Genomic DNA, 11,525 nt, shown 5'->3' with positions numbered 1-11,525 from the left:
TGGATGGCATGCAAAACAAAAGATTCTCACGGTATTTTGTTACATGTGGCAATAATAAACCAATACATTCTCAGGCTTTGAAGAATTAAAACAGAGAATAAAAGTTGACAGATTAGGTTAAACACGGAGATGATGCCTCCACTGGCTGGGTGTCTAGATGCAATCTCAAAATAAGAGGTTGGCCACTCAAGACAAAGATGAAAATAAATTTTGTCACCTACAAGTGAGCAGGGAGCCCCAGGTGCTGAATATTTTCAGGTATGATAGATAAATTGATATATGTTTAGATGTTCAGTGAATCATGGGAATTGGGACTTAGTGCAGGAAAGTGGCAATTAGTGCCAATTAGTGCCAATTAGTGCCAATCAGTGATAAGATATCTCTGTCATTATCTATTGAATGACAGAGCAGGCATGGGGTGGGGGTAGAGTAGGGGTTGTGAGAACAGTCAGCTGAATAAACCTCCAATAAGAACAGTGATGAAACTTCTGATCGCCAGCTCCACTCTAGGCACTACATCCCATTTCACCACCAGCCATCCAGCACCAACTGTGCCACACCATCCTCAGCTTTCTCCCAGCCTTCTGGGCTCAGTTCTTAATTGTTAAAAAAATAGATTGAAGTAGCAAGTTTACAATGTCATTTTCTATGGTTTAAACATGACAATCTTGATTGCGCCTTTGGGTACAAATTGATCCAAAGTGATAAAGTTAAATCTTAATGCGGTTTCCATGTGATGACAGCTTAGAGAAAATATGTTTCTGCTTTAAGGTACAATATCCACTTTCCAATCTCTGTATGCATTTCCTGATACATATGCACAGACTAAAGCATCAAACACTCAATTTCTTTATTACAGGTAACACTGTACCTGTAGTTGGCTGGAATTACAACAGGCATCTTTACAGCAAAGACACAGGACAGAGTTTACTATTCGGATTCCAATACACAGTTCCATAGTGGAGGGAACATTGCAAAATATGCATCATATACAAGAAGGTCACTACGCAATAATATATTTATACTTCACTTTCTTTGAGAGACTCTGTAGATCCTGTGAAATACATGTAACACACACTCTAGGCAATGAAATGGACATGAGTAAGACACAATTTGTTCATTCAAGGACTTCTCCAACCCAACAAATACCAATTCACACTAAGTTTTAATAAACTCAGGATGGAAGCTGAAATAGGGTCAATAGTGGTAATGCTTCATCACAGTGCAACTTCTGAGGTCAGTGTGACCCATCTAGAAATTTCATAATTATCAGTGCATCAGTGGGTATAATCAGATTCAACGACACGTACCTTCTAGTGAATGATTGAGTCAGCTTTGAATTAAATTAGACAGCAGCATGTTGTAAATGCATCTTCCTCCACTCCCTTTGCTTTGCCATTTTACACCATACATCTCAACTCAAGTCATTTATTGCATACACTTGTGAAATGCTTAAATATATTGGAGCATAAGAAATGCCAACTAGCTTACTTTAATTTATCCACTTTGAAAGATTCAAGTATCTTAATTTCTTAATTGAATCCAGACTCCCATTCTGTTTTGAGATTTATTGTTATATAAACTTACAAGAGACATAGATGGGATTGTTAGTCAGAATCGTTTCCCCATGGTAATGAAAACAAAATCAAGCACAAAAGGGCATGCGTTAAAGGTGAAAGGAAGGAATGTTTACATGGATGAGGGGGAATGGTTTTATATACACACACAGCATAGCTGATACACTATCAGAGGAGGTGGTGTTATCAGATAAAATCACTACATTTGAGAGACAGAGAAACACTTAAATAGGAATGGCATAAAGGATATGAATCTACTGTGGGCAGTAGGATTAGTGTGAATAGGCAAAAAGGTCAGCAAGGACATTGAGGGCAAAGGGGCCCATTTCTGTGCTTTACAAATCTGTGACACTGTGACTCCATAACTTGCTGGTGGCTCTTCTGTAAAGATATATTTTCTGATCGCTGGTCTAAAATTGATATTTACCCATTTGAACCTGCTTGTGTCTTTTCCTACAATTAAATACAAAGTGATTTTACATTGAAAGATACAGTTTATCTGCTTCCACTAGACTACCATATTGCTAGATATTGCAGGTTGATAAGTGGTTAAGAAACAATATGGTATGCTTGCCTTTATTAGTCAAGGCATTGAATTTAAAAGTCAGGAGGTTATGTTGCAGTTAGACCACATCTGGAGTATTGCATACAGTTCCGGTCACCCCACTACAGGAAGGGTTTCAAGGCTTTGGAGATGGTGCAGAAGAGGTTTGCCAGGATGTTGCCTGGATTAGAGAGGTTGGACAAACCTGGGTTGTTTTCTCTGGAGTTGTGGAGGCTGAAGGGAGATTTTATAGAGGTTTATAAGATTATGAGAGACATAGATAGCGTAAAGAGACAATATCTTTTCACCAGGTTTGAAATGTCTAATACCAGAAGGCACACATGTAAGGTAAGAGCGGGTAACATCAAAGGAGATGTGAAGGGCAAGTTTTTTACAAAGAGAGAGATGGGTGTCTGGAATGTGCTGTCTGGGGTGATGGTAGAGGCAAATACATTAAAGACTTATAAGAGATATTTAGATAGGCAGATGAATGGAAGGACATGGACATTTTGTAGGCAGAAGGGGTTTAGTTGACCATTTGACTACTAGTTTAATTGGTTCGGCACAACATTGTGGGCCGAAGGGCCTGTTTCTCTGATGTACTGTTTTATGTGCTAAGTTCTACCTCGCAAATTCACAAGATTGAATTTCTTCTGTCATTTGTGATAACTTGAACATCTCCACATCAAACATGTGGCTCTTTCTATTTGAACATCACTCTCTTTCCAAGGCCATCAGCACTGGATGTGATATTCAGTGTATGATCACTACTCCTACTGATTGTACTGAACTGGTAATGAATTTCACAGGCTTTATTGATCGCATTGGATAGACATATTTAATATCAGGGTTAGTCAGAATTCCAGGTCTCTTTCACCTCTTATTTAGTTTATTGCAACACAGGCAAATCATGAAAGATTTACTGTACAGAAAGGATCAATTCTATCAATTATTTCCATTGCAATAGTGAAATAGCTCTCCAACCTATTTTTCCCTTCCAGCTATAGATCTGTAGCCCTGCAGATAACAGCTCCTCACAACACCTGAGTACAGATAAAACATGTTGAGGATTTCTGCCTCTCTCATCCTTTCAAGAAGCAAATCCCAGTCCCCTGCTATCATCTAGGTGAAAAATATTTCCTTGTCTCTAGACTAATCTTTTTACCAAATATTTATCATCTATGTCCCCCATTTTTTTCTCTGCCAAGGATTATACTTTTATGTAAATCAAATTAAATTTACCCCTTGCCACCTTTTGTTCTGAAGAAAACAAACCAAACTTATCCAATCTTTAAACACAAGAGATTCCGCAGATGCCGGAAATCCATATTAATGGATAAAAATGTTGGAGGAACCCAGCAGGTGGTGCAGCATCTATGGAAAAGAATAAACAGTCAATAGTTCTGGCTGAGACCTTCACCAGGCTCTATGAGCTGGCTTGACTTTGAAGAGTATTTTAATGAAACCCAGAGTTGCTGGGAGTCAGGTAAACCCCTCATGTGGCAGACCAAAAATGAGACGATGGGTAAAATAAAATGATTGGAAAGTGATCGACACCCTTTCATATGAAGGATCTTGACCTGACTCTATTTTTCCCTCCATAGATGCTGCCTGGCCCTCTGATTCCAGCATTTGCATTCATTTGTGACTCCGAAATAAAATGGTTAGTTGTAGTTAGTGGGCAGAGTGCTCATCTGCATACTCACGTTCTCAAAACAGTTGAAAACTGAGGTTTGAAGATTGTAGCCAGATAGGACCTTGGTCTTCTAAATTTATGCTCACTTATTTATGCTTACTTACCCTGTTATTTTACAGGTGATATTTAAATCGAGTCTGAAAATTTATTCTAGTATTTTATAGAATAGAAAGCTAATTGGATAGACCTTGCCATTGATGTGTTTCCCTTTCTGAATAGGGCCAAGGCATTCAAAGTCCCCATCCCTCCCTTCTCTACTTGAGACGCTGATCAATAAATTATTAAATTCCTCTCAGTTTCTCTCTGTCTGTGCTTAGAGTAAAGTACAGAGTGAAAAAAGCTCTATATAACCCCAGTTATACCATGTTTGGGATATTGTGCTCAGTTCTGGTTGCATCATTATAGGAAGGATGTAGAAGCTCTAGAGTGGGTGCAGAGGAGATTGACCAGGATGTTGTCTGGATTAGAGAGCATATCTTATGAGGATAGCTTGAGCAAGCTAACATTTTAGTTTTTGGAGTGAAGGAGGATGAGAGGTGATTTGATAGTCAAATACAAGGTGATAAGAGGCATAGATTGAATGGATAGTCAGATTTTTTTCCCAGGGCGGAAATGGCAAAAACCAGGGGGCTTAATTTTAAGGTGATTGGAAGAAAGTATAGGTGGAATGTCAGAGGTAAGTTCTTTGCACACAGAGAGGTGAGTGCATGGAATGCCCTGGAAGGGGTGGTGGTAGAGGTAGATACATTAGCGGCAATTAAGAATCTCTCATATAGGTACATGGATGTGTGGTAAACTATGTATACCTGTCTGGACACGCCCCTCTACTGACTGCTCCTGTGGCTCCTCCCACAGACCCCTGTACAAAGGCGATTGGAGGCACTGCTCCCCCCTAAGTCTCCGAGATGCCGTGCTCCGTTTTTCTGCTAATAAAAGCCTATTGTTTGCCTCCCGTCTCCGAGAGTTATTGATGGTGCATCAGGATGATAGAAAAATTGAGGGCTATGTAGGAGGAAAGGGCTAGAATGACCTTAGTGCAGGTAAAAAGGTCATCACACCATTTTGGGCCAAAGGTCAGTACTGCGCTGTAGTGTTCTATATTCTAAATATTGTTGGAGATTTATTTATTATATTATCTTTAACCTTTTTAAGACCATTCCATTTCTATTGAAGTCATTCTTTGGGAATGTCATTTTACTCCTTCTCTTTCTTCCCTTTCTCCCATGGTCCAGTCATCTCCCCTATCAGATTCTTTCTGTAGCCCTTTGCCTTTTCCACTTATCTCCTCCCTGCTTCTTACTTCATCCCCCTCCCCCCCCACCATCTTCTTATTCTGGCTTCTTCCCCCTTCATTTCCAGTCCTGAAGAAGGGTCTTGGCCTGAAATGTTGACTGTTTATTCATTTCTTTAGATGCTGCCTGACTTGCTGAGTTCCTCCTGCATTTTGTGTGTGTGTTGTTCTGGATTGCCAGAATCTGCAGGATCTCTTGTGCTTACTCTTGCTATAATTCCTTGGAGAATTTAGAATAAGTACTCTGTTAGGTTCCTCCTCAGTTTTGTGCCTTTTTTATATTTTAGGAACGTAACATAAAAAGTATAAACCAGATTTGGACCATTCAGCTCCTTATGCCTGCTGCACCATTCAAAAAGATCATAAGTGATACTTTATCTCACTGTGGCTCTCTTGCACTAATATTATTTTTGGTGATTCTCTTGTTATCCAAAAGCCCTTTAATTCCTATCTTGAATAAACTTAGTGTCTAAGCATCCATAACCTTGTATGATAGAAGCTTTAAAGCTGCACCGTTTTTAATTGATCAGCATCAGATGCTGTGGAGTTTCCTTGATCTCTGTGTTAAGAAAACCTGGAAACAGTAGATTCAGTTCCTCTAAAGTTCCCTTTGTAATGTGGGGATTGGATTCTGATCTTTTAGTATGTCTTTCAATGCTCTTTTGAGAGAGTGTTGCTTTTTAATTAAGTAATATTATTAAGCTCTTTACTAGAAGGGATCATTAGGGTTAGAGCAAGATCATTAAGCATATTTTGGAAAATTGATTATCAGAGTGCGTTTTGTGTAGCCAATCATTGTCTAAAAGGTACATCTACATAAGTTAATATGTTACAAATTTCCCTTCCTGGGTCATAAGTTTCTCAATACCACCTATTTTGCAACTGTGCGGCAAACAAAATTTCTTTGCTGGTGCGGGAGGAGGCAGTATTCATTTAACTTGTGCTTTCAAGAAAATAGTATATTCATAGCACACCTTTACTATACAAATGGTGTACACCTCTATACAAATGGTAAGTAGGTTGGATCATTATATTCATTTTAACATGGTTGGCACTGTACACAACTAATTCATCTGTAGACACCACAAGACAATCAAAATCGGTATGGTTCTGCTTCACATCTGAACAGAGCTATTTTACAAGTATGGGGTCAGAAATTAGGTTTTTCTTAATTCCAATCCTGAAAACCTCATGTATTTAAATGAAAGAATAAGGACCTATCCATTTTTAAATAACAGTAACGACATGGTTATGCCACTCAAATAATCTGATCAAGAGAGAAATTCAACTACCAAAAAGGATGCAAAGCAAATTAATACATCAGGAAGCCTCTGAGCTGGAACCCAAGCTGGGAAGTCACTAGTTGAGATGAATCAGCAGGAAGATGAACATAATTCTTGATCCCAAAGTTTCAAGGTTGGGCATTTTTATTTGTTAGTAGCTATACTCAGGTTCCTTCTGCTTGTCATAGCCAGGGGAGTGGGTAGTGGGGTAAGTTCCCACAACCTATTACAGGCTCCTAATGGCTTGCATCTCAAGTAGCCTCTGACAATGAAGTCTAACTCCTGGCCTTCATGTGTGGCTTAGCTACTAGGCCCAGCAGAATTGTTTCTACTGACAGGAGAAGGGGAAAAGGTGGGTTACTGGCGGCTTAGAAACAGCCACTCCAGGCAGATGAGCCTCATTAGCAGTAGCTGGCAACTTATCAAGGAAAAGTAAAACTCTGATTTCAAACCTCCACTGCCTTGCGGCTATAGCCACTCACGGGGAAGGCTTTGGGAGTAAACCCCAATGAAAAATCCAGAGCTGAAGTCCCTCAGGCAGTCCTACGTTGAGTTCAATGCTGATTGGCAACTCCTGCAACGCTGCTGGTACTAAACCGAATTTGTCTATGATATTCCTTTGGATTCATCAGTTGCATGGAGAAGGTGCGCCTGCAGCATTGGCGCAGCTTGCTCTCCATACTGTACTGCCCTGGCTTGTGGTATTGCACCAACAGCTTAGACAGCTAGGACGCAACATCCATGTTCAACTCCGACTAACTGAGGGTCTCAAGTTGTACTCAGGAGCTTATCAAGATCCAGGTGTTGACCTCAGTCTTGGGCGCTAGAGATTGCAAAGTCAAGTTCAACTGATAGTTGAATTAAAGCAACTATGCAGGCTGGAGGCAAAGACTATTTCGTCCTAATCAGTTCCCTCACAGAAGATCCAATTGGCTCGGACTTTCTATTTCCTTCACTTTATGCAGTGGTCAATTCTGCTTGTTGACCACTCTGCATATAAAAGAATTCTTGACATCAGAATTAAAGTTTAGTCTTTTGCTATTCTGAAGCTGGTAATCTGATGATCAGTTGGATTTCAGTAGAGGGAGGGGGCCAGTTATTACTTAATCCAAGCTAACACTAGAATTATTAAAAAATAAAGTGATAAATTTTCATCAACTGTGAAATGATTAATGGTGTATTTACTTGTGCTTTGAGACCACCCTTGGCAGTGATCTGATACTTTTTTGCTCCACCCTGCTTGGACTGATATTTTACATGACATTTTTTCATATTTAACCTGGAATCTAATTAAATTTTACAATCTAACTGGCTTGTAGGATTTAATGCTAATTTTGCCACATTGGAAGTGGACGACCAAGTCAGAGTTTTAACTCAAAGCTTCCTGTAACCATATCTAAAGTTTCTGAGTTTGATAACAATATTCTACAACATTAAAACATTTTCATTCAACACCATACAGTTTGCTTCTAAAGTGCACAGCCTCAATCTGAGGTAAACTAGACATTACTCAAAGGTCTACAAAGGAAATACATTCACAGACACTGACCACTATCCAGTTGGCAAGAGTTGTTAATTGCCATTTCTTTACATCAGGAAGAGCAACATCACAGATATACATGACATAAATTCCTGGAGGAAAAATTTCAAACACTGAACTCACAAATTCAAGTATGGCAATCAAATGTACTAAAGCACTTTTTTCTCTATCAAAATAAATATAATATTTGAAATTTGACACTTCAATGCAGATCTTAAATTATAGAATAAAGTTTTCACAGAGCTTGAAGCACAGATCTTTCAGATATTTGTTTTTCACATCAGCTAAAGAGAATAAGCCTTAATTATTTTTTCTTTTGTACATCGATGAAATTTGCAGACACCTGGACTTTTACAATACTCAAAGCTTTGTAAATAGAGACCTTCATTAGTGACAACCACAGTGGTGGAGGCTATTGGTGTTTAATGTGTGGCTGCAAAAATGCTTTTAAAGCATCGTAACAAAATATCTAAATAGATTTCAAGGTGCTCTATTTACTGTTAGAAGATTGTTACAGTACTTAATGCTTTAGTACAATTTGTCTGAAGAATGACATATTGTTGATGAGTCAAAACTTTCAACAATATTAGTGAATGTCTAATTGCATTAAATAACTTGTAACGTCCATAATTCCAGATTGGAGTCTTCAGCTCCAGTACCTGCAGCAAGGGCTAATATCAAAGAAGACTAGTTTGGAGGAGGTAAACAATGAAGTACATTCACACAATAGCAACATCTCCATTGAAATGGGCCCGATGACTTGCAGTTACAGGTCGTGCCCAAGTCGCTCTAATTCCTCAATGAGGAAATCAATGTCTTCTTGTGTGGCTGCTGGGTTTGAGATGACCATACGGAAGAAATTAACTTTGTCACCTTGGGGCTGGTAACTTACCATTGTGGTCCCAAATGTCATCATTCTAGTTTTAATCTGTGGAGCCACCTAAAACAGCAAACGAGAAGTTAGAGCTTCTTCCTTCTGAGGAGTCCAAACACATTTAAGCAAATAATGAACAGGAGGAGGAGGAGCAAGTCACTCGGCTTATTGACACAAGCGATTCAGCAGATACAGGAAATCCAGAGTAACACACACAAAATGCTGGAGGAATTCAGCAGGTCAGCAGTATCTATAAAGAGCCAACATTTCAGGCCAAGACACTTTATTCTTTTCCATAGATGTTGCCTGACCTGTTGAGTTCCTACAGCACTTTATTGAGCCTACTCCACCTTTCAATCAGATCTTGGATTCAACTTCATTTTTCTACTTGATTTCTTAAACCACAACCATCCTCACCCCATAAAATCTATCTACCTCAGCCTTGAATATAATTAATGATAAGTTCCTCAGCTCTAAAGGTAGAGTATTCCTCAGTGACAGAATCCAAATGAGGTGAAATGCATCCTCCTTTTAGTCTTAATGGGTGACGCTGACCCTTATTGGAAGACTACAATCTCCCACTGGAGGAACTACACTCTTAGCGTTTATCTTGACCAGCCTTTTTCACTGTAGGTGGTGACTCTGAAGACTTCAGCTGCTTATGTATAGATCATGACTGACGTAAAGTCACAGGAGCAGGAGGTGGATGGTCATATGAACAGCTGGTGCATATTGATAATGACTGAACAGTATTGATAATGGCTGGGGTTTCCTGTCTTGTAAAGACACTGCCCAGAAGAAGGCAATTCCAAACCTCTTCTGTAGAAAAAATTGCCAAGAAACAATCATGGTCATGGAGAGACCATGATCGCCCACATGATATGACATGGCACAAAACAAACAAATATATTAGAACAGAGTATGTGGTTTAATAGAATTAGAAAATGTGGTTTAATGGAATGCAACACTATTACCTGATGTTCCAAAATTGTATGCAAATGTAGATGGATCTATCCACTATAAATTGCTGTAAAACACTGGAATTCCTCATTTCTAATGAGTTACATAAGGATCATTTGTCATAAAGCAAATAAATGTAAGTATATGTGTAAAATCAGTTGTTTATAGGATCGCTAAATGCAATACTGTATTTAACTTAAGAACTATGGAAAGAGGCATCATTCAAAGTGGACTAGAAACCTGGCATTTTGTTTGTCTTAATACAAGATACACAAAAATTGGCTTACTTTCATCAGCAAGCTCCTTCTCTCTTCATTATCTGGTAAATGTCGAATACTATGAGGCAAATACCAGAAGCAGACATTGGTGTGCTGTGGCTGAACAACAGAGAGAGAACAAGAAAGGTCATTTGCCCCAATTATAAATGATTTCAGCGTTGCAGAATACATTCTCTCCACATTACATAATATTTAAATAATTTGCCTTTAATAGGTTATATTCAGTTTCCAATGCGCTGATCAAATGATTGCACAATGTGTATCTGAGTCCTTTACAGATAATGGACTGGATTCTGCTACAATGTTGGTGGCAGTTCCTTAGGTATTATAGTGCTTCCAACTTGTGATGTTCAAAGGGTCTTTGACTTCTGCTTCTCACACTACAACATAAAAATCAGAGGTGTGTTGATTATCACACGGGCTCCACTGCCCTGCCCTTCCCACCACCAAACTCATTGGTGGCAATCCTGTATTAGCAGGGTGCTTTTCATGACAGGTCCCTTAGCTTCACACTGGTGAGTTACACATTAATTTAGATGGGTAGCCAACCTTCAGTTCAAATCACAGTTTAGTTTAAATACACTGTTTTACTTTATATTTATATCATTAATTATTTTACAATGGCTTAATATATTGAATTGAATTGACTTTATTTCTTACATCCTTCACATACACGAGGAGTAAAAATCTTTACGTTACATCTCCATCTAAACGTGCAGTGGGCAATCATAGTAATTTATAATAAATAGAACAGTTGATGTAATGTAGAGTACACTCAAATCAGCCTGAGTTCATCAGTCTGATGGCCTGGTGGAAGAAACTGTGCCAGAGCCTGTTGGTCCTGGCATTTATGCTGTGGTACTGTTTCCTGGATGGTAGCAGCTGGAATAGAGTGTGGTTAGGGGTGACTCGAGTCCCCAAAGATCCTACAGGCCCTTTTTACACACCTGTCCTTGCAAATGTCCTGAATCATGGGAAGTTCACAACTACAGATACGCTTGGCTGTCCGCACCACTCTCTGCAGAGTCCTGCGATTGAGGGAAGTACAGTTCCCATACCAGGCAGTAATGCAGCCAGTCAGGATGCTCTCAATTGTGCCCCTGTAGAAAGTTCTTTGGATTTGGGGGCCCATACCAGACTTCCTCAACCATCTGAGGTGAAAGAGGCACTGTTGTGCCTTTTTCAACACACAGCTTGTGCGTACAGACCACGTGAGGTCCTCGGTGATGTGGAAGCCAAGGAACTTGGATCTCAACCCCAGATCCACTGATGTCAATAGGGGTTAGCCCGTCTCCATTCCTCCTGTAATCCACAACCAGTTCCTTTGTTTTTGCGACATTGAGGGAGAGGTTGTTTTCTTGACATCACTGTGTCAGAGAGATGACCTCTTCCCTGTAGGCCACTTTGTTATTGTTTGAGATGTGGCCAATCAATATAGTGCTGTCGATCAATTTAATTAGCAGATTGGAGCTGTGGGTGGCG

General features: G+C 39.4%; 1 protein-coding gene across 1 annotated transcript in view; it reads right to left on the bottom strand.

Moving 5' to 3' along the window:
* Window positions 1–826: 826 nt before the first annotated feature.
* Window positions 827–11,525, bottom strand: part of gad2 (glutamate decarboxylase 2) — a 114,450-nt gene continuing 103,751 nt past the window's right edge. The window contains exons 15-16 of the mRNA XM_073054684.1: window positions 10,053–10,142; window positions 827–8,871 (exon numbers count right to left, since the gene is read on the bottom strand). Of these exons, the coding sequence (XP_072910785.1) occupies window positions 8,698–8,871; window positions 10,053–10,142 (264 nt within the window). The 3' untranslated portion in view covers window positions 827–8,697. The remainder of the gene's footprint in view (window positions 8,872–10,052; window positions 10,143–11,525) is intronic.

Source organism: Hemitrygon akajei, chromosome 8 (genome assembly GCF_048418815.1).
Source record: "Hemitrygon akajei chromosome 8, sHemAka1.3, whole genome shotgun sequence".
Classification (NCBI taxonomy): Eukaryota; Metazoa; Chordata; class Chondrichthyes; order Myliobatiformes; family Dasyatidae; genus Hemitrygon; species Hemitrygon akajei.
This window is presented reverse-complemented; position numbering and strand designations above follow the sequence as displayed.